This window comes from Cupressus sempervirens, chromosome 1 (genome assembly GCF_028749045.1).
Source record: "Cupressus sempervirens isolate cs-2001-9-10 chromosome 1, ASM2874904v1, whole genome shotgun sequence".
NCBI lineage: Eukaryota > Viridiplantae > Streptophyta > Pinopsida > Cupressales > Cupressaceae > Cupressus > Cupressus sempervirens.
Window position 1 is genome coordinate 206500920 of NC_143118.1, and position 24696 is coordinate 206525615.

Sequence of the window (24696 nt, forward strand, 5' to 3'; positions counted from 1 at the left end):
TTTACACACATAAATTTGTATTTGTATGTTGAGATTAAAGGGTATGAATTAAATTTGACGAATGGTATATTCATCCCAATTTAATTAATACGATGCGATGCATGCTATCTTGTGTAGAAACGAGATTGGGCAAAACGATGGGGCAGCCTTGTCACTTGAAGTGGAGCCCATGGGACGGACCCATCTCACAAGAGACAAGCTGCGCGGTGGACGTTGAAATGGAACTTGGCACTCCGGTTCCCGGGCGCATTTGTCATAAAAAACATGCACGCCCAAGAGTTCTTTCTGAAATCACTCACCATATCTGTCCCTGGCGACTGCAATGTTCGTTTCCAATGCAACTCGTGGATAACCCTTTCTTCCGTCAACCCGAATGACCGTGTTTTCTTCGCCAATAAGGTCAGTTTTTCCTTATCGCTAACACATATATATAGCAATTGCAAGGTTTTAAATTATTCAGGATTTGGCCAAATAGTAGAAGCGCTAACATGAAGGTGAATGTGAATGTGTGTTTATCATCAGAGCTTTTTTCCGGAGGAAACCCCGGCGGGGCTGAGAAAGTTGAGGGAGATGGATTTGATTGGGGAGCCAGAGAAGGATGCAGAGCTGCGGAGGGAAGTGTTGGGTGGATCGCAGGAGCTCCCATATCCCAGGAGATGCCGAACTGATCGTCCGCGCGTTCAAACAGGCATGTGTCTATATACATGTATACTCACTAGTCATTATGTAACTGTGAGCCTGTAATCTTGACACATGTTTTCTTATTGAATCTGTTGCAGCCCCCGAATTCGAGACTCGCACAAGCTTGATCTTCATTCCCCCGGACGAAAGGTTTCCTTATTCTGACTTTTCCGACTTTGGAGCTCACCTCATAGACGCAGTTGCTAACCTCATCGTTCCCACTCTCACTAATCTCTTCGATCACGCATTCGACTCCTTTGATGACGTAAGCGACCTCTACAAACGAGGTCTCAAAACTGCCCACAATTCTCTCAGGACTCTCCGTCAGGATAGCAGCCCACTGCATTTTGTGCAGGGACTCCTCGACAGCATCGAGGATGACATTCCGCTCATTAATTTCACTCGCCCGCAAATTGTCCAAAGTATAAATATATTGGCATTGCTTCATTAATCGATCTACAATCTATTAAGGTTAAACAACAATTGAACCAATCTTTTGCACACCAGAGCGGATGAGTGCGCTTGGAGAAGCGACGAGGAATTTGCGCGCCAGACACTTGCAGGGCTGAATCCATTGGTGATCAACTGCCTAGAGGTAACCTTGACCCACTTTCTGTAACTCCCCAAAATCTTCACATTTATAACTCTTCTTCTCATGTCTCTTCAATAACATAAACAATGGCCGCTTTAAAATTGAAACAGACATTTCCTCCCACGAGTAGCTTGGATGAAAGGATATCGGTCCAAATAAGAGCGCCATCGCCGCGCAACACATAGAAATGAACCTTGAGGGCCTTTCGGTGGATCTGGTCTTTATTTTCTTCAAAAGCTCCCTCTTCCTTAATCTAACTGTTATTGAAATCTAATGTAAAATTAATGTGGAAAATGCAGGCCACTGCTTCTAAAAGGTTATTTATTGTGGACTACTATGATGTTTATATGCCTTAAGTGGAGCGTATAAACAAGATGTCAAAAGATGCCAAGACATATGCAAGCCGCACGCTTTACTTCCTCACCAAAGGAGGGATTCTGAAGCCAGTGACCATTGAGTTGTGTTTGCCACCAATTGATGATCAGGCGGCCGTAAGAAAGGTTTTCACACCAGGGGAACATGGGACAGAAGAAGGAGCGCTGTGGCAGCTGGCCAAAGCGCATGCTAAAGTCAATGATGCAGGTTACCATCAGCTCGTCAGTCATTGGTAAGTACCATTTTCCGACCTGTATTTTCACTATGCAGTATGCACATTACCATTTTCCCACCGTAATATACCAACAGCCACTTAAACTATATTCTGTCAAAATCGATCAAAGATTATAAGTTGCCTAAAAACTTCTTAAAGATAAACACGTTTTGCTCTCCAATTGTCCGCAAGTTAACAACACATTGTATCATGGAGCCTTTCATTATAGCAACCCACAGACAACTAAGCAAAATGCACCCAGTATACAAATTGTTAATACCTCATTACGTGGATACCATGGACATCAATCAAGCTGCCCATCAGAGTTTGATAAATGCGTCAGGTATTATTGAACAAGGCTTCACGCCTAGCAGATATTGTATAGAATTGTCATCTAAAGCCTACAAGCAGTGGAAATTCAATGAACAAGGATTAGAGACCGATCTGCTCAAAAGGTAACTTATTTAATAGCTCGACTGCTGCATTACCTATGCTGGTTCATAACATTTATTCGTAATATGGTGAAATGTTGCTAAAAAGCTGATTACTGTCCTTTTACATCCGTTTCATTTTTCCAATCCAGTTAACAGAGATACCAAAAATTTGACCCGTTACTTCACATTGTACTGTGCAGGGGAATGGCAGTCCGTGATTCAAAGGCACCGAATGGTTTGAAGCTTGTGATCAAGGACTACCCATATGCTGTTGACCTTGTATAGAAATATGGTTTGCCGTGAAACAGTGGGTTTCAGACTACCTGTCCCTCTACTACAAGGATGATGCCTCCATTAGAAATAACAAGGAATTGCAGGCTTGGTGGGATGAGATAGTAAATGTCGGCCACGGAGAACTCAGGGATGATCCAAGAAGATGGTACAAGATGGATTCTTTGGTTGAAGCAGTTCAAATAGTGACGACTATAATCTGGACTGCATCTGCTCACCATGCTACAGTCAACTTTGGGCAGTACCCGTACGGGGGATACATGCCCAATCTACCTACCATGAGTAGACGCTTGATTCCAGAAAAGGGAACACCTGAGTATGATGAACTTGTTAAGGATCTAGAGGAATTCTTCCTCAAGACCGTCTCCGCTCCCACGCAAGCAACCCTTGTCATGGCTGTTCTGGAAATTTTGTCAAACCATGCAAAAAATGAGTTGTATGTGGGACAGTTGCAGGGCTCCACCATCAATAGAGTAGATGATCTCCGTATTCAAGAGAGATTTACAAAATTTTCAGAGAACATGACAAAGATTGAGAATATTATAATTGACAGGAATAACAACTGTCATGTTTACAAGAACAGGACCGGACCTTCAAAAGTCCCTTACACACTGCTATACCCCAACACTACTGATCTATCAAAATCAGGTGGTCTCACAGGCCGTGGCGTGCCCAATAGCATATCTATTTAATGGCATCTTCGCACAGACAAGAAATTCCAAACCTTCACTCGAAGCACTTCCATTCACAATACGGCTGCAACTCAAAATTATCATCCGTCACACATGACAATTGAGCACCATTGTTTTCTTTTGTTTTAAATTTTGAGCAGAGATTTTACACACATTAAATTGTACCTTCTAGCCGTTCTTCAATGTACCAATAAAGATTTATTAATTTATGTTCTTCCCATAAGAAATGTGGTTGTTCTCTTCAATTTAATGTTTAATAAAAGTGAAGATTTATAACTTCTATGAATCTATTAAACAAAGAAAATTTTATATTAAAATAAGGTCGAAAATGTAATATATTACCTTCATAAAAAACAATTATGCTTTAATTAGATTCTTCTTAAATTGCTTTAAGAGAAATTATTCCATGTATTTTCGAATGAAGTATTTATCTTAATCTATCTATTAGAAGAATCATTAAATTGTAAACAAATGGAATCCATGTGTTTTATTGATATGTCATTTATTCCCATGGTTGAATATTTGTAGGAATACTTGGCACCTTTTATGGGATCGTGAATGTATGAATTGATCAAAAAAATATCTTTCTTGAAGGGGGAGAATGAAAACTGGAATAAAATCTGAAAACTGGAATAAAATCTGTCATTTTTCAAATATTATGGTGTAAAAAGCTAGTATAAAATGAATGCTAAAATTTAGAGAAGATTCAAGGAAGTTCAGCGAATCAAGGGAGATAGAAATAAAATATTATTTTAAATTTTGAGCATACATTTTACATGCATTAAATTGTACCTTCTAGTTGTTTAAAAAAAGTGATGATTTAAAACTTTAATGAATCAATTAAACAAAGAAAAATATATTTTGACACAAGATAAAAAATGCAACATATTCATTATTTTGATCCTAAGGTTCTTATCAAGACATTTAGTATACATTTCATTGTTTAGAACATTTTCATAGACCATAACAAGCCTTATGTCATGTCTCCTAATCATGATAGAGAAATTAAAGAATTATAATATAAAATAATATATTTTGTCATAATAATAATACGTTACTCATATCAATATAGTAATATTGAATGAAATAATAATACTATATTATCTATTAATAATAATATATGATAATTGTACATATAAATATTATATAAGATCATAAATTTAATATGTCATAATATCAAATGCAACATCGAAATAAGAAATAGTCTTATATAAAAATATAAATAAATTATATACAAATCATTATCATATAATATGATATTACCTTATAATTGTAATATTTAATAGAGAAATAAATTGTATATGATACGATTCACATATATAATAATATTTTAATATTAAAGTATAAATATAAATAAATGATAAATATAAAAAAACTAATCTGAATAGACACATCCCCTCTTACAATGAAATATATAAATGAATACAAATGCAAAGGAGAGAAATCATTGATTGTTTACGAAATAAAGTGGTAAATATTTAAAAGATTGGGAAGAGGGATATTATAGTGGTATCAGAGCATGATCCTGCCATCTTAACAAATTCAATATTTGTTCTGTTAATTATTGTTAATTGGACAATGTTATTTTTGACCCAAAAATAGCAGTAGTATTTATGGGTAGCTTGGATAGCTGTTCATCCTTATCTATGTATAGCAGCATTAGTTATTATGTCGAGAGGCGTTCTATACAATGGCAGCACAAATGCCCAGCATGGGAATATGCCAAGATTCCTGTCAACAAAAAAGAATTGGGAGCAGTTACAAACTTCCAAATTAAATATTAAAAAAGAATTCCCGAAATAATAGCTAGCCAAAATAATAGGAAGCCAAATGGAGGCCAAAATAATAGGCTCGAAAAAGTAGGGCCCGAAAAAGTAGGACCCGAAAAAATAGGGCCCGAAAAAATAGGGGCGAAATAATTTCAATATGATTTTTTTTTTTGTTAAATATAATTTTGCATGCACATTCATGCTTTTTTTTTGCGGGGAGTGGGAGAATTTGAAACAAATTCGTGGAATGTGAAGAGACGTCTGTTGGGGGATATGAGGAGCCTCTCAGAGGTTATAAAACCAAGGCTCCTCATTTCATTTTCATTTTATGTTTTTGCACGAAGAAAGAGGTGGAGGTTATTGTAGGATTAGATTGGAGTTTTTGAATAGGAGTAAATTGAAGTTTTGGAGTAACATTTTTGCAGGTGAGATTTCTATTTTTTATTTACATTTTCATTTAGATTTAGATGTAGAAGTGAATTGAAATTCAAAATTAGTTATAATATTCTACTTTGACTTATATTTCAATTTTAATTAATTTCATTTAGATTTAGAATTCTGTTCATATGACCGAAATTGAGGCCACTGGAGGACCTGTGCAGAGTTTTTCGTGGAGATAAGCATGTGGGTACTGAATCAAGGCACATTAGGCCTCTTGGAGATGTAATTGCGGTGACTTCCATGGCTTTTTGAATCGAATAGGGCAATCTAAACAATCTCATATCTGAAATTCTTTTTTTCCTTTTCAGCCGAAGACAGAACAAAGATTGCTTGCAAGAAATTTTGTAGAGTTTAAGATTTGATTGCTTGTGGCCGACTATTCTTGGTAACTGATATTTCTATTGTATATTCCCGTGCCCAGCACGGAAAGTTTTAATCTATACAATTTATTTTGTGCATTTAGTGCACAAACTAAAGAATGCATATGCAATCAATTTTTTTATCAATCTTTATGATAGCTTTTTTTTTTAAATAGAAAATAGAAATTATTCTTTTATGTATGTAGAAAAAAATTAGAAAGATTTTATGTATGTAGAAAATAAAAAGAATTCTATAAACATCTAGATTTATTGAAAAGAATTCTATTTACATCTAGATATTTTGATTGAAATAACCATAATGTAAAAACAAAATATAAAATAGAAATGTTAATATATGTATGTAGAAAAAATTAGAAAGATTGCATGCATCTAAAAAAATTCTATTTACATCTAGATTTTTTTAGAATGGAAAAAAATGGATAATAGAAATATCAGTTGCATGTTTCTAGAAATAAATTAGAAAAACATGTATCTAGAAATTAGAAAGATTCTATATGTGTCTAATTTTTAGATTTTACTTTATTCTAAACTAATTATTGATGGATATATATTTTAAAAATATTTATGTAGTTTAAAGTTTAGATTTTAATTAATTTGTATGCAAATAGGAAAAAGAATAAATATTTTATATATATGTAGATTAATTTCTATTTTTAATGTAAAAACAAAATATAAAATAGAAATGTTAATATATGTATGTAGAAAAAATTAGAAGGATTGCATGCATCTAAAAAAATTCTATTTACATCTAGATTTTTTTAGAATGGAAAAAAATTGGATAATAGAACTATCAGTTGCATGTATGTAGAAATAAATTAGAAAAACATGTATCTAGAAATTAAAAAGATTCTATATGTGTCTAATTTTTAGATTTTACTTTATTCTAAACTAATTATTGATGGATATATATTTTAAAAATATTTATGTAGTTTAAAGTTTAGATTTTAATTAATTTGCATGCAAATAGGAAAAAGAATAAATATTTTATATATATGTAGATTAATTTCTATTTTTTAAATTTACAAGTAAATGAGTACTTTATTCATTTAAAGTAAACAAGTTTTTAAGTAATATATTTTTATTTTAGAAATATATTAATCATAATGTTCATTTATTATTACTTATTTAATATACTTACTCTCAAATCTAAGACAATAGAAATGATATTTTATTAACTTTGAAATAGGGAAGTGTTAAGCAAGTTCGTTTACAAAAATACCAAAAATATATTTGGTCTTTGATCAAATTGGAGTTAATATTAGAAATATAAATATGATCATTAACAATTAAGCTAAATTCAGTTCAAAACAATAATGTTATTTAAATTTAAATTTTTTTTTTTGAAAAGAATTCTATTTACATCTACATTTTTTGATTGAAATAACCATAATGTAAAAATAAAATATAAAATAGAAATGTTAATATATGTATGTAGAAAAAATTAGAAAGATTGCATGCATCTAAAAAAATTCTATTTACATCTAGATTTTTTTAGAATGGAAAAAAATGGATAATAGAAATATCAGTTGCATGTTTGTAGAAATAAATTAGAAAAACATGTATATAGAAATTAAAAAGATTCTATATGTGTCTAATTTTTAGATTTTACTTTATTCTAAACCATTTATTGATGGATATATATTTTAAAAATATTTATGTCGTTTAAAGTTTAGATTTTAATTAATTTGTATGCAAATAGGAAAAAGAATAAATATTTTATATATATATATGTAGATTAATTTCTATTTTTAAAATTTACAAGTAAATGAGTACTTTATTCATTTAAAGTAAACAAGTTTTTAAGTAATATATTTCTATTTTAGAAATATATTAATCATAATGTTCATTTATTATTACTTATTTAATTTACTTACTCTCAAATCTAAGACAATAGAAATGATATTTTATTAACTTTAAAATAGGGAAGTGTTAAGCAAGTTCTTTTACAAAAATACCAAAAATATATTTGGTCTTTGATCAAATTGGAGTTAATATTAGAAATATAAATATGATCATTAACAATTAAGTTAAATTCAATTCAAAACAATAATATTATTTAAATTTAAATAAAATAAGCCATGTTTACTTTGAAACATCAAACAACTAATTAACTAATACAATAATTAAAATAAATGAATCTATTATGACATAGAAAAATATTTTCGAAGTATAATTTCTTTGTTTTTGAATCAATATGAGTTTTTTTTTCTACTTGAAAAGATAAACCATCCTAATTGTCATCCTTAGTTAACCCTAACAACAACCCCTACCTTAGCCCTAGCCCCAACAATGATGTACAATATAACTATAATCCAACATTAAACTATAATTATAGCACTAAAACATATCCCTATTGATATAACTAAAATCTCAGTCCAAACCATAATCTAAACCAAAAACCTACACACTAATATTGGTTATAGTCCTAACCCTAAAATCTAACCCTTAACCATAATGTAAAAAAAAACTCCAAAATATTGATCAAAATCCTAAACCTACCTATATGGATAACCATGATATTAAACTCTAAATCCAGTCCCAAGGTCCTAACCATGGTGTAAACCTATAACCGAACTCTTCAAAAATTTACTAATCCCTGATCCTAATCACATTCCCAACTTTAAACTTGAACCATAAACCATAGTTGTAACCATAATCATAAACTTAAACAAAACCCTAACCCTAAAGGTACAATCATAAAATTAATCATAGCTTAGACCCTAATCCTAGCACAAACCACAATCATGACCAAATATAAATCTTCACCTTACCCCTAATCATAATTTCAATGTTAACCCTAACATTAGTTTCAATCCTACCATGATATGAACCCTAATATAGATTTCACCTTGATCCTCACCCTAATCTTAAGTCTAATTAAACCCTGACTAAAACCTAATCTAAATGATATATCTAACTATAATCCTAACTGTAATTATCATACAACCCAATGCTAACCCTCATGTATATTTAATACCTAATCTTAACTCTAAATATTCTATAAACTCTAGAATTGACCTTGATTCTAACCATAACCCTAAAATCTAAATTGTAACCATAGCACGAAAGGTGGGGACCCCCGCTACATGGCACAATTCTGGGTCTTGGAGCCTTGCTAAAGCACTACAGAGTGAGGAAATTTCATAAAGGTGAATGTAGTAGCATGATGCAATTTTGGGCTTTAGAGCATTGCAGAAACAATGCAACTTAAGGAGGCACTAGAATGGAGACTCATGGAAAGAAGAGGAAAGACATTCATGTCGCTGGCAGAAAACTATGAAAAGAGATAACATGATGTCTTAACCTCCCACAAAAAATGCAAGGTTGATCCCAAGGGGGAATTTGGTTTCCCCAAAAATGAATGATGGTCATTGATGAAGGTCTTCCTCTCGAAATAGATGGCATAGATGCATCGTGAATCCTCACCAATGAAGGATTAAGTTGCAACCGTCGATGTAGATTCCCCCCTCAAAAAGGATGACTGAGATGCAATGAGGAAACTCCTCCCAATGAAGGATTAAGTCACATTCGTCGATCAAGATTGGTTTTATTTCCAATGGATGACTAAGATGTAGTGAAGAGATTCCTCCCAACAAACGAAGCAGATAGCACAAAAGGTGTGAACCCCCTCCATGTGGCACAATTTTGGGTCTTAAAGACTCATGAAAGCATTGTGGAGTGAGGAAATGTTGGAAAGGCAATGCGTGGTAGCATGATGCAATTTTGGGCTTCAGAGAATTGAAGAAACAATGTAGCATGACGATGCATCAGAATGGAGATGCATGGCAGCATCTTGTGCAATTCTAGGCTTTAGAGTGTTTCGAAGACACTAGCATATAAAGAAACATTAGAATGGGAATGCATGGAAACATCTTGCACTTTTGGGAAGATGGGAAGATAGCTCGCGAAGAAATAAGAGTTATCGACTCTCGTAGCATGAATCAACCCGACCAAGAAAAAATGATCCAGCGTGGTCAATGAAGAAATCGAGCCAACACAAAATGTTAGCCGCCAACTTTAGTGATGTTAACCCTCTGCAAAGAACCTATCCCATTTAAGGTCTCTCAGATCAGACATCAGTGATGGGTTGAATAGGGGGAAAAAATAGCACACAATGCCCTCCTAAATGAAATTCTAAATGTAACACTAATAACCACAGTCCTACTTCTTTCCCTAACCTTATCCATGAGCATGGGAATATACATATTATTATATAGGGCACCTTATATAATAATAAATATAATCTAAAATCCCAACCCTTACTCCCCTCCTAACTATAACTGTGACCATAAGAAAACTTCTAAATATAACCCTTCCTCTAACTCTAACCCTAACTATAATTGTAACCCTATCCCTACCACTAACTGTAACCCTAAATCTAACTCTACCATTATTGGACTTTAACCCTAACTATAACTATAACCCTAAACCTAACTCTAACCTTAACTGTAACCATAACCGTAACCCAAAACCTAACCCTAATCGTAGCTAGGATTCTAATACTCTGTCTACCCCTAACTCAAACTATAGCCCTAACTATACCTCAAACTCTAACCGTAACTCATATTCTAACCCTAAACCTGACCCTAACCTTGACCTTAACCCTAACCCTAACCCTAAGCCTAACCCTTTGTCTACCCCTATCTCTAACCCTAACCCTAACCCTACCCCTAACTCTAACCCTAAATCTAACTCTTTCTGTAAATCTAACTCTACCATAATTAGACTCTAACCCTAACCCTAACTTTAATCCTGACTGAAACCCTAACCCTAACCCTAACTCTAACCTTAACCCTGACTCAATCCCCTTACCCTAACCTTAACATTGATATAACTCTCTCTCTATATAACCCTAACTCTAAATATAAACCTAACCCTAACCCTAACCCTAACCCTAAATCTAACTCTAACCCTAACTATAAGCGTAACCCTACCCCTACCCATAACTCTAACTGTAAATCTAACTCTACCATAATTGGATTTTAATTTTAACCCTAACCCTAACTCTAACCCTAACCTTGACTCAAAACTCTAACCCTAACCCTAACTCTAACATTAACCCAACTGTAAAAATTAACTCTATTGGTAACTCAAACCCTAAAACTAACCCTAATTCTAACCCTAACTCTAACTCTAGCTCTAGCTCTAACCCTAACTCTAACCATAACTCAAACTCAAACCCTAAACCAAACGCTAATCCTAACCCAAATTATAATGCTCTGTCTACCCTTAACTCAAACTATAACCCTAACCCTAACTCAAACTCTAACCCTAACTCATACTCTAACCCTAAACCTGACCCTAGCCCTAACCCTAACCTAGACCCTAACCCTAACCTTAACCCTATCTATAACCCTAATCCTAACCCTAACTCTAATCCTAATCTTAACTCTAATTCTAATCCTATCTATAACCCTAATCCTAACCCTAACTCTCACCATAAATCTAACTCTACCATAATTAGAATCTAACCCTAACCCTAACCTTAACCCTAGCTCAAACCCTTACCCTAACTTTGTCCCTAACCATATATCTCTGTATGACTATAACATTTTACATTACAATATCCCAAAAATAAAATATATATTTTTATCTAAATTAAACTCCTTATATTAAATTTAAAATAATATTTGACTCAAACCTTAACCGTAACCCTAACCTTAACCATGAGCATTACTCTAACCCTAACCTTAACCATAAACATAACTCTACACCTAACTCTAACCCTAATTCTAACTCTACCATAATTGGATTCTAATCCTATCCCTAACCCTAACTATAAGCATAACTCTAACCCTAGCCTTAACCATGAGCATATCTCTAACGTTAGCCTTACTATAACCCTAACACTAACCCTAATCATAACCATAACCATAACTCTAACCCTAACCTTAACCATGACCATAACATTAACCCTAACCTTATACATTAACATAACTCTAATCTAAACCATAACCATAACTCTAACAATAACCATAACCATAACTCTATCCCTTACCTTAACCATAGCTCAAACCCTAACCCTAACTCCAACCCTAACTCTAATGCTAACCCTAACCCTAATTCTACCCCTAAGGTGAACATTAACTATAATGGTAACTTTGTCCCTAACCATATATCTATGTATGACTATAACATTTTACATTACAATATCCCAAAAATAAAAAAATATATTTTTAATCTATATTAAACTCCTTATATTAAATTTTTAAAAATATTTTGAAGCATAATTTTATACTAACTTAATACAACTCTAATTAAAAATTAATTAACAATTTTATAGTAACCTTATCAAAATAAAAAATAAAAAGTAAATATTTTTCCTATTGCGCCACGACTGCCACTAGCTATATATACCTCTATATATATTACGCCGAGAGTAATCGTTCTCGAGGCGCCTATTTTTATTTTCATTAATCCCAACTTCGATTAAAATAACTTTGGGATTAAATAAAAATAGGCGCCTCGAGAACGATTACTCTCGGCGTAATATATATAGAGGTATATATAGCTAGTTTAAAACCTTAGTGCCGATGGTTTGTCACGTTATTATCAAGAGAAGATAATTGATTGGAAAAGTTTTCCAATGTTTGTTTACAAGAAATTCAACTATATTTCTTTATTTCACATCAAATGACCAAACCATTATGACATACATTTCTAATGTTGAACACGTGATATCTTTCTAGCCAAAGTAAAATGAATTTTGAAAATTCCGTCAAACGATTTTATGAATATTTAAAATAATAATAATAATGAGAGAGAGAATAATTTTTTTTAAAAAAGCTTGCATACCATTGGAAGACATTAGACACTAAAACCACGTTGATGACGTAAATGTGTTTTGAAGATTCCGGAGAGGGGGATCTATAAACACTTTTAAAAGAACGAGATCAGAGACAAGAAATGATAAAAAAATTTGAATGTGAAGACAATATTTGACCCTAAAACCACGTTGATTATAGAGCCCACCAATTATTGTCGTCAACAACAACGAGTGTGAGGATGTTGTGAAACACGTTAACATGCCAACCACGAAATCGTAATGTTATCCTCCTTGGCCAGCTATTTATAGAGCAGTACTTGCAAATATCTTCATTGTTCATAGGAGCTATCAATATAATATATAGGGAAATATAAGTGATTAAGCAAAACCAGATATCTTCGTTTCTTCGTAGGAGTCTGAGTCTGCAGCAAGTGATATATATTAGCGGATTGTAATCGAGTGAAGGAGCGAATTAGTAAGATGGGTTCAATTACAACAGCTACAACAGTGGGCAGCAATGGAATGAATTCACCCGACTATGAGATGAATGGCGAAGTGGTGCTGCAGAAAGTGGCTCTCCTCCACTTGACGGACTATGCCGCAACGCTGCCTGACGAGGCATCCGAATTGATGGGGAAGAAAATCTCTCTTCAGCTTGTGAGCACCGACCAAGTGGACCCCGGTAATAATCTATGCATAATAATAATAATAATATAAGCTTTAAGCTGCTTTCTCATGGGAAGTGCATTTCTAATATTATAATTAGTATACACATAGAATTGTGTTTGCTTAACTGATGGTAATGGTAAAGAAATGGCGATTAGAAGACGTTTACACACATAAATTTGTATTTGTAAGTTGAGATTAAAGGGTATGAATTAAATTTGACGAATGGTATATTCATCCCAATTTAATTAATACGATGCGATGCATGCTATCTTGTGTAGAAACGAGATTGGGCAAAACGATGGGGCAGCCTTGTCACTTGAAGTGGAGCCCATGGGACGGACCCATCTCACAAGAGACAAGCTGCGCGGTGGACGTTGAAATGGAACTTGGCACTCCGGTTCCCGGGCGCATTTGTCATAAAAAAAATGCACGCCCAAGAGTTCTTTCTGAAATCACTCACCATATCTGTCCCTGGCGACTGCAATGTTCGTTTCCAATGCAACTCGTGGATAACCCTTTCTTCCGTCAACCCGAATGACCGTGTTTTCTTCGCCAATAAGGTCAATTTTTCCTTATCGCTAACACATATATATAGCAATTGCAAGGTTTTAAATTATTCAGGATTTGACCAAATAGTAGAAGCGCTAACATGAAGGTGAATGTGAATGTGTGTTTATCATCAGAGCTTTGTTCCGGAGGAAACCCCGGCGGGGCTGAGAAAGTTGAGGGAGATGGATTTGATTGGGGAGCCAGAGAAGGATGCAGAGCTGCGGAGGGAAGTGCTGGGTGGATCGCAGGAGCTCCCATATCCCAGGAGATGCCGAACTGATCGTCCGCACGTTCAAACAGGCATGTGTCTATATACATGTATACTCACTAGTCATTATGTAACTGTGAGCCTGTAATCTTGACACATGTTTTCTTATTGAATCTGTTGCAGCCCCCGAATTCGAGACTCGCACAAGCTTGATCTTCATTCCCCCAGACGAAAGGTTTCCTTATTCTGACTTTTTTGACTTTGGAGCTCACCTCATAGACGCAGTTGCTAACCTCATCGTTCCCACTCTCACTAATCTCTTCGATCACGCATTCGACTCCTTTGATGACGTAAGCGACCTCTACAAACGAGGTCTCAAAACTGCCCACAATTCTCTCAGGACTCTCCGTCAGGATAGCAGCCCACTGCATTTTGTGCAGGGACTCCTCGACAGCATCGAGGATGACATTCCGCTCATTAATTTCACTCGCCCGCAAATTGTCCAAAGTATAAATATATTGGCATTGCTTCATTAATCGATCTACAATCTATTAAGGTTAAACAACAATTGAACCAATCTTTTGCACACCACAGCGGATGAGTGCGCTTGGAGAAACGACGAGGAATTTGCACGCCAGACACTTGCAGGGCTGAATCCATTGGTGATCAACTGCCTAGAGGTAACCTTGACCCACTTTCTGTAACTCCCCAAAATCTTCACATTTATAACTCTTCTTCTCATGTCTCTTCAATAACATAAACAATGGCCGCTTTAAAATTGAAACAGACATTTCCTCCCACGAGTAGCTTGGATGAAAGGATATACGGTCCAAATAAGAGCGCCATCGCCGCGCAACACATAGAAATGAACCTTGAGGGCCTTTCGGTGGATCTGGTCTTTATTTTCTTCAAAAGCTCCCTCTTCCTTAATCTAACTGTTATTGAAATCTAATGTAAAATTAATGTGGAAAATGCAGGCCACTGCTTCTAAAAGGTTATTTATTGTGGACTACTATGATGTTTATATGCCTTAAGTGGAGCGTATAAACAAGATGTCGAAAGATGCCAAGACATATGCAAGCCGCACGCTTTACTTCCTCACCAAAGGAGGGATTCTGAAGCCAGTGACCATTGAGTTGTGTTTGCCACCAATTGATGATCAGGCGGCCGTAAGAAAGGTTTTCACACCAGGGGAACATGGGACAGAAGAAGGAGCGCTGTGGCAGTTGGCCAAAGCGAATGCTAAAGTCAATGATGCAGGTTACCATCAGCTCGTCAGTCATTGGTAAGTACCATTTTCCGACCTGTATTTTCACTATGCAGTATGCACATTACCATTTTCCCACCGTAATATACCAACAGCCACTTAAACTATATTCTGGCAAAATCGATTAAAGATTATAAGTTGCCTAAAAACTTCTTCAAGATAAACACGTTTTGCTCTCCAATTGTCCGCAAGTTAACAACACATTGTATCACGGAGCCTTTCATTATAGCAACCCATAGACAACTAAGCAAAATGCACCCAGTATACAAATTGTTAATACCTCATTACGTGGATACCATGGACATCAATCAAGCTGCCCGTCAGAATTTGATAAATGCGTCAGGTATTATTGAACAAGGCTTCATGCCTAGCAGATATTGTATAGAATTGTCATCTAAAGCCTACAAGCAGTGGAAATTCAATGAACAAGGATTAGAGACCGATCTGCTCAAAAGGTAACTTATTTAATAGCTCGACTGCTGCATTACCTATGCTGGTTCATAACATTTATTCGTAATATGGTGAAATGTTGCTAAAAAGCTGATTACTGTCCTTTTACATCCGTTTCATTTTTCCAATCCAGTTAACAGAGATACCGAAAATTTGACCCGTTACTTCACAATGTACTGTGCAGGGGAATGGCAGTCCGTGATTCAAAGGCACCGAATGGTTTGAAGCTTGTGATCAAGGACTACCCATATGCTGTTGACCTTGTATAGAAATATGGTTTGCCGTGAAACAGTGGGTTTCAGACTACCTGTCCCTCTACTACAAGGATGATGCCTCCATTAGAAATAACAAGGAATTGCAGGCTTGGTGGGATGAGATAGTAAATGTCGGCCATGGAGAACTTAGGGACGATCCAAGCAGATGGTACAAGATGGATTCTTTGGTTGAAGCAGTTCAAATAGTGATGACTATAATCTGGACTGCATCTGCTCACCATGCTGCAGTCAACTTTGGGCAGTACCCGTACGGGGGATACATGCCCAATCTACCTACCATGAGTAGACGCTTGATTCCAGAAAAGGGAACACCTGAGTATGATGAACTTGTTAAGGATCCAGAGGAATTCTTCCTCAAGATCGTCTCCGCTCCCACGCAAGCAACCCTTGTCATGGCTGTTCTGGAAATTTTGTCAAAGCATGCAAAAAATGAGTTGTATGTGGGACAGTTGCAGGGCTCCACCATCGATAGAGTAGATGATCTCCGTATTCAAGAGAGATTTACAAAATTTTCAGAGAACATGACAAAGATTGAGAATATTATAATTGACAGGAATAACAACTGTCATGTTTACAAGAACAGGACCGGACCTGCAAAAGTCCCTTACACACTGCTATACCCCAACACTACTGATCTATCAAAATCAGGTGGTCTCATAGGCCGTGGCGTGCCCAATAGCATATCTATTTAATGGCATGTTCGCACAGACAAGAAATTCCAAACCTTCACTCGAACCACTTCCATTCACAATATGGCTGCAACTCAAAATTATCATCCGTCACACATGACAATTGAGCACCATTGTTTTCTTTTGTTTTGAATTTTGAGCAGAGATTTTACACACATTAAATTGTACCTTCTAGCCGTTCTTCAATGTACCAATAAAGATTTATTAATTTATGTTCTTCCCATAAGAAATGTGGTTGTTCTCTTCAATTTAATGTTTAATAAAAGTGAAGATTTATAACTTCTATGAATCAATTAAACAAAGAAAATTTTATATTAAAATAAGGTCGAAAATGTAATATATTACCTTCATAAAAAACAATTATGCTTTAATTAGATTCTTCTTAAATTGCTTTAAGAGAAATTATTCCATGTATTTTCGAATGAAGTATTTATCTTAATCTATCTATTAGAAGAATCATTAAATTGTAAACAAATGGAATCCATGTGTTTTATTGATATGTCATTTATTCCCATGGTTGAATATTTGTAGGAATACTTGGCACCTTTTATGGGATCGTGAATGTATGAATTGATCAAAAAAATATCTTTCTTGAAGGGGGAGAATGAAAACTGGAATAAAATCTGTCATTTTTCAAATATTATGGTGTAAAAAGCTAGTATAAAATGAATGCTAAAATTTAGAGAAGATTCAAGGAAGTTCAGCGAATCAAGGGAGATAGAAATAAAATATTATTTTAAATTTTGAGCATACATTTTACATGCATTAAATTGTACCTTCTAGTTGTTTAAAAAAAGTGATGATTTAAAACTTTAATGAATCAATTAAACAAAGAAAAATATATTTTGACACAAGATAAAAAAATGCAACATATTCATTATTTTGATCCTAAGGTTCTTATCAAGACATTTAGTATACATTTCATTGTTTAGAACATTTTCATAGACCATAACAAGCCTTATGTCATGTCTCCTAATCATGATAGAGAAATTAAAGAATTATAATATAAAATAATATATTTTTTCATAATAATAATACGTTACTCATATCAATATAGTAATATTGAATGAAATAATAATACTATATTATCTATTAATAATAATATATGATAATTGTACATATAAATATTATATAGGATCATAAATTTAATATGTCATAATATCAAATGCAACATCGAAATAAGAAATAGTCTTATATAAAAATATAAATAAATTATATACAAATCATTATCGTATAATATGATATTACCTTATAATTGTAATATTTAATAGAGAAATAAATTGTATATGATACGATTCACATATATAATAATATTTTAATATTAAAGTATAAATATAAATAAATGATAAATATAACAAAACTAATTTGAATAGACACATCCCCTCTTACAATGAAATATATAAATGAATACAAATGCAAAGGAGAGAAATCATTGATTGTTTACGAAATAAAGTGGTAAATATTTAAAAGACTGGGAAGAGGGATATTATAGTGGTATCAGAGCATAATCCTGCCATCTTAACAAATTCAATATTTTTTCTGTTAATTATTGTTAATTGGACAATGTTATTTTTGACCCAAAAATAGCAGTAGTATTTATGGGTAGCTTGGATAGCTGTTCATCCTTATCTATGTATAGCAGCATTAGTTATTACGCCGAGAAGCGTTCTATACAATGGCAGCACAAATGCCCAGCACGGGAATATGCCAAGATTCCTGTCAACAAAAAAGAATTTGGAGTAGTTACAAACTTCCAAATTAAATATTAAAAAAGAATTCCCGAAATAATAGCTGGCCGAAATAATAGGAAGCCAAATGGAGGCCGAAATAATAGGCTCGAAAAAGTAGGGCCCAAAAAAGTAGGACCCGAAAAAATAGGGCCCAAAAAAATAGGGGCAAAATAATTTCAATATGATTTTTTTTTTGTTAAATATAATTTTGCATGCACATTCATGCTTTTTTTTTGCGGGGAGTGGGAGAATTTGAAACAAATTCGTGGAATGCGAAGTGACGTCTGTTGGGGGATATGAGGAGCCTCTCAGAAGTTATAAAACCAAGGCTCCTCATTTCATTTTCATTTTATGTTTTTGCAGGAAGAAAGAGGTGGAGGTTATTGTAGGATTAGATTGGAGTTTTTGAATAGGAGTAAATTGAAGTTTTGGAGTAACATTTTTGCAGGTGAGATTTCTATTTTTTATTTACATTTTCATTTAGATTTAGATGTAGAAGTAAATTGAAATTCAAAATTAGTTATAATATTCTACTTTGACTTATATTTCAATTTTAATTAATTTCATTTAGATTTAGAATTCTGTTCATATGACCGAAATTGAGGCCACTGGAGGACCTGTGCAGAGTTTTTCGTGGAGATAAGCATGTGGGAACTTAATCAAGGCACATTAGGCCTCTTGGAGATGTAATTGCGGTGACTTCCATGGCTTTTTGAATCGAATAGGGCAATCTAAACAATCTCAGATCTGAAATTCTTTTTTTCCTTTTCAGCCGAAGACAGAACAAAGATTGCTTGCAAGAAATTTTGCAGAGTTTAAGATTTGATTGCTTGTGGCCGACTATTCTTGGTAACTGATATTTCTATTGTATATTCTCGTGCCCAGCACAGAAATTTTTAATCTATACAATTTATTTTGTGCATTTAGTGCACAAACTAAAGAATGCATATGCAATCAATTTTTTTATCAATCTTTATGATAGCTTTTTTTTTTAAATAGAAAATAGAAATTATTCTTTTATGTATGTAGAAAAAAATTAGAAAGATTTTATGTATGTAGAAAATTAAAAGAATTCTATATACATCTAGATTTATTGAAAAGAATTCTATTTACATCTAGATATTTTGATTGAAATAACCATAATGTAAAAACAAAATATAAAATAGAAATGATAATATATGTATGTAGAAAAAATTAGAAAGATTGCATGCATCTAAAAAAATTCTATTTACATCTAGATTTTTTTAGAATAGAAAAAAATGGATAATAGAAATATCAGTTGCATGTTTGTAGAAATAAATTAGAAAAACATGTATCTAGAAATTAAAAAGATTCTATATGTGTCTAATTTTTAGATTTTACTTTATTCTAAACTAATTATTGATGGATATATATTTTAAAAATATTTATGTAGTTTAAAGTTTAGATTTTAATTAATTTGTATGCAAATAGGAAAAAGAATAAATATTTTATATATATGTAGATTAATTTCTATTTTTAATGTAAAAAAAAAAAAAAAAATAGAAATGTTAATATATGTATGTAGAAAAAATTAGAAGGATTGCATGCATCTAAAAAAATTCTATTTACATCTAGATTTTTTTAGAATGGAAAAAAATTGGATAATAGAAATATCAGTTGCATGTTTGTAGAAATAAATTAGAAAAACATGTATCTAGAAATTAAAAAGATTCTATATGTGTCTAATTTTTAGATTTTACTTTATTCTAAACTAATTATTGATGGATATATATTTTAAAAATATTTATGTAGTTTAAAGTTTAGATTTTAATTAATTTGTATGCAAATAGGAAAAAGAATAAATATTTTATATATATGTAGATTAATTTCTATTTTTAAAATTTACAAGTAAATGAGTACTTTATTCATTTAAAGTAAACAAGTTTTTAAGTAATATATTTTTATTTTAGAAATATATTAATCATAATGTTCATTTATTATTACTTATTTAATATACTTACTCTCAAATCTAAGACAATAGAAATGATATTTTATTAACTTTGAAATAGGGAAGTGTTAAGCAAGTTCGTTTACAAAAATACCAAAAATATATTTGGTCTTTGATCAAATTGGAGTTAATATTAGAAATATAAATATGATCATTAACAATTAAGCTAAATTCAGTTCAAAACAATAATGTTATTTAAATTTAAATAATTTTTTTTGAAAAGAATTCTATTTACATCTACATTTCTTGATTGAAATAACCATAATGTAAAAAAAAATATAAAATAGAAATGTTAATATATGTATGTAGAAAAAATTAGAAAGATTGCATGCATCTAAAAAAATTCTATTTACATCTAGATTTTTTTAGAATGGAAAAAAATGGATAATAGAAATATCAGTTGCATGTTTGTAGAAATAAATTAGAAAAACATGTATATAGAAATTAAAAAGATTCTATATGTGTCTAATTTCTAGATTTTACTTTATTCTAAACCATTTATTGATGGATATATATTTTAAAAATATTTATGTAGTTTAAAGTTTAGATTTTAATTAATTTGTATGCAAATAGGAAAAAGAATAAATATTATATATATATATGTAGATTAATTTCAATTTTTAAAATTTACAAGTAAATGAGTACTTTATTCATTTAAAGTAAACAAGTTTTAAAGTAATATATTTCTATTTTAGAAATATATTAATCATAATGTTCATTTATTATTACTTATTTAATATACTTACTCTCAAATCTAAGACAATAGAAATGATATTTTATTAACTTTAAAATAGGGAAGTGTTAAGCAAGTTCGTTTACAAAAATACCAAAAATATATTTGGTCTTTGATCAAATTGGAGTTAATATTAGAAATATAAATATGATCATTAACAATTAAGTTAAATTCAATTCAAAACAATAATATTATTTAAATTTAAATAAAATAAGCCATGTTTACTTTGAAACATCAAACAACTAATTAACTAATACAATAATTAAAATAAATTAATCTATTATGACATAGAAAAATATTTTCGAAGTATAATTTCTTTGTTTTTGAATCAATATGAGTTTTTTTTTCTACTTGAAAAGATAAACCATCCTAATTGTCATCCTTAGTTAACCCTAACAACAACCCCTACCTTAGCCCTAGCCCCAACAATGATGTACAATATAACTATAATCCAACATTAAACTATAATTATAGCACTAAAACATATCCCTATTGATATAACGAAAATCTCAGTCCAAACCATAATCTAAACCAAAAGCCTACACACTAATATTTGTTATAGTCCTAACCCTAAAATCTAACCCTTAACCATAATGTAAAAAAAAACTCCAAAATATTGATCAAAATCCTAAACCTACCTATATGGATAACCATGATATTAAACTCTAAATCCAGTCCCAAGGTCCTAACCATGGTGTAAACCTATAACCGAACTCTTAAAAAATTTACTAATCCCTAATCCTAATCACATTCCCAACTTTAAACTTGAACCATAAACCATAGTTGTAACCATAATCATAAACTTAAACAAAACCCTAACCCTAAAGGTACAATCATAAAATTAATCATAGCTTAGACCCTAATCCTAGCACAAACCGCAATCATGACCAAATATAAATCTTCACCTTACCCCTAATCATAATTTCAATGTTAACCCTAACATTAGTTTCAATCCTACCATGATATGAACCCTAATATAGATTTCACCTTGATCCTCTCCCTAATCTTAAGTCTAATTAAACCCTGACTAAAACCTAATCTAAATGATATATCTAACTATAATCCTAACTGTAATTATCATACAACCCAATGCTAACCCTCATGTATATTTAATCCCTAATCTTAACTCTAAATATTCTATAAACTCTAGAATTGACCTTGATTCTAACCATAACCCTAAAATCTAAATTGTAACCATAGCACGAAAGGTGGGGACCCCCGCTACATGGCACAATTCTGGGTCTTGGAGCCTTGCGAAAGCACTACAGAGTGAGGAAATGTCATAAAGGTGACATGTAGTAGCATGATGCAATTTTGGGCTTTAGAGCATTGCAGAAACAATGCAGCTTAAGGAGGCGCTAGAATGGAGACTGATGGAAAGAAGAGGAAAGACATTCATAACATGATGTCTTAACCTCCCACAAAAAATGCAAGGTTGATCCCAAGGGGGAATTTGGTTTCCCCAAAAATGAATGATGGTCATCGATGAAGGTCTTCCTCTCGAAATAGACGGCATAGATGCATCGTGAATCCTCACCAATGAAGGATTAAGTCGCAACCGTCGATGTAGATTCCCCCCTCAAAAAGGATGACTGAGATGCAACGAGGAAACTCCTCCCAATGAAGGATTAAGTCACATTCGTCGATCAAGATTGGCTTTATTTCCAATGGATGACTAAGATGTAGTGAAGAGATTCCTCCCAACAAACGAAGCAGATAGCACAAAAGGTGTGAACCCCCTCCATGTGGCACAATTTTGGGTCTTAAAGACTCATGAAAGCATTGTGGAGTGAGGAAATGTTGGAAAGGCAATGCGTGGTAGCATGATGCAATTTTGGGCTTCAGAGAATTGAAGAAACAATGTAGCATGACGATGCATCAGAATGGAGATGCATGGCAGCATCTTGTGCAATTCTAGGCTTTAGAGTGTTTCGAAGACACTAGCATATAAAGAAACATTAGAATGGGAATGCATGGAAACATCTTGCACTTTTGGGAAGATGGGAAGATAGCTCGCAAAGAAATAAGAGTTATCGAATCTCGCAGCATGAATCAACCCGACCAAGAAAAAATGATCCAGCGTGGTCAATGAAGAAACCGAGCCAACACAAAATGTTAGCCGCCAACTTTAGCGATGTTAACCCTCTGCAAAGAACCTATCCCATTTAAGGTTTCTCAGATCAGACATCAGTGATGGGTTGAATAGGGGGAAAAAATAGCACACAATGCCCTCCTAAATGAAATTCTAAATGTAACACTAATAACCACAGTCCTACTTCTTTCCCTAACCTTATCCATGAGCATGGGCATATACATATTATTATATAGGGCACCTTATATAATAATAAATATAATCTAAAATCCCAACCCTTACTCCCCTCCTAACTATAACTGTGACCATAAGAAAACTTCTAAATATAACCCTTCCTCTAACTCTAACCCTAACTATAATTGTAACCCTATCCCTACCACTAACTGTAACCCTGAATCTAACTCTACCATAATTGGACTTTAACCCTAACTATAACTATAACCCTAAACCTAACTTTAACCTTAACCTTAACCATAACCGTAACCCAAAACCTAACCCTAATCGTAGCTAGGATTCTAATACTCTGTCTACCCCTAACTCAAACTATAGCCCTAACTATACCTCAAACTCTAACCGTAACTCATATTCTAACCGTAAACCTAACCCTAACCTTGACCTTAACCCTAACCCTAACCCTAAGCCTAACCCTTTGTCTACCCCTATCTCTAACCCTAACCCTAACCCTAACCCTACCCCTAACTCTAACCTTAACCGTAACCATAACCGTAACCCAAAACCTAACCCTAATCGTAGCTAGGATTCTAATACTCTGTCTACCCCTAACTCAAACTATAGCCCTAACTATACCTCAAACTCTAACCGTAACTCATATTCTAACCCTAAACCTAACCCTAACCTTGACCTTAACCCTAACCCTAACCCTAAGCCTAACCCTTTGTCTACCCCTATCTCTAACCCTAACCCTAACCCTACCCCTAACTCTAACCCTAAATCTAACTCTTTCTGTAAATCTAACTCTACCATAATTAGACTCTAACCCTAACCCTAACTTTAATCCTGACTGAAACCCTAACCCTAACCCTAACTCTAACCTTAACCCTGACTCAATCCCCTTACCCTAACCTTAACATTGATATAACTCTCTCTATATATAACCCTAACTCTAAATATAAACCTAACCCTAACCCTAACCCTAACCCTAAATCTAACTCTAACCCTAACTATAAGCGTAACCCTACCCCTACCCATAACTCTAACTGTAAATCTAACTCTACCATAATTGGATTTTAATTTTAACCCTAACCCTAACTCTAACCCTAACCTTGACTCAAAACTCTAACCCTAACCCTAACTCTAACATTAACCCAACTGTAAAATTAACTCTATTGGTAACTCAAACCCTAAAACTAACCCTAATTCTAACCCTAACTCTAACTCTAGCTCTATCTCTAACCCTAACTCTAACCATA

The 24696-nt window shown here is 33.3% G+C and overlaps 1 protein-coding gene and 1 pseudogene across 1 annotated transcript; both read left to right on the forward strand.

Annotated features, from left to right (window-relative positions):
- Nucleotides 1-1647: 1647 nt before the first annotated feature.
- LOC149576853 (linoleate 9S-lipoxygenase 5-like) lies at nucleotides 1648-3279 on the forward strand. Its single transcript, XM_089795141.1, has 4 exons — nucleotides 1648-1880; nucleotides 1958-2317; nucleotides 2497-2521; nucleotides 2605-3279. The coding sequence occupies exons 1-4, from the start codon at nucleotides 1648-1650 to the stop codon at nucleotides 3277-3279; spliced, it is 1293 nt and encodes a 430-aa protein (XP_089651267.1).
- Nucleotides 3280-13115: 9836 nt separating this feature from the next.
- On the forward strand, nucleotides 13116-16745 carry LOC149576854 (linoleate 9S-lipoxygenase A-like; annotated as a pseudogene).
- The last annotated feature ends 7951 nt before the right edge of the window (nucleotides 16746-24696 follow it).

Excerpts from the sequence above, each read along its gene's own strand:
- LOC149576853 (XM_089795141.1), top strand. The coding sequence starts at position 1,648 with ATGTCAAAAGATGCCAAGACATATGCAAGCCGCACGCTTTACTTCCTC. Across the intron at positions 2,318-2,496 it reads GAGACCGATCTGCTCAAAAG|GGGAATGGCAGTCCGTGATT; the intron begins GTAACTTATTTA and ends TGTACTGTGCAG. Across the intron at positions 2,522-2,604 it reads TGGCAGTCCGTGATTCAAAG|TGGGTTTCAGACTACCTGTC; the intron begins GCACCGAATGGT and ends GCCGTGAAACAG.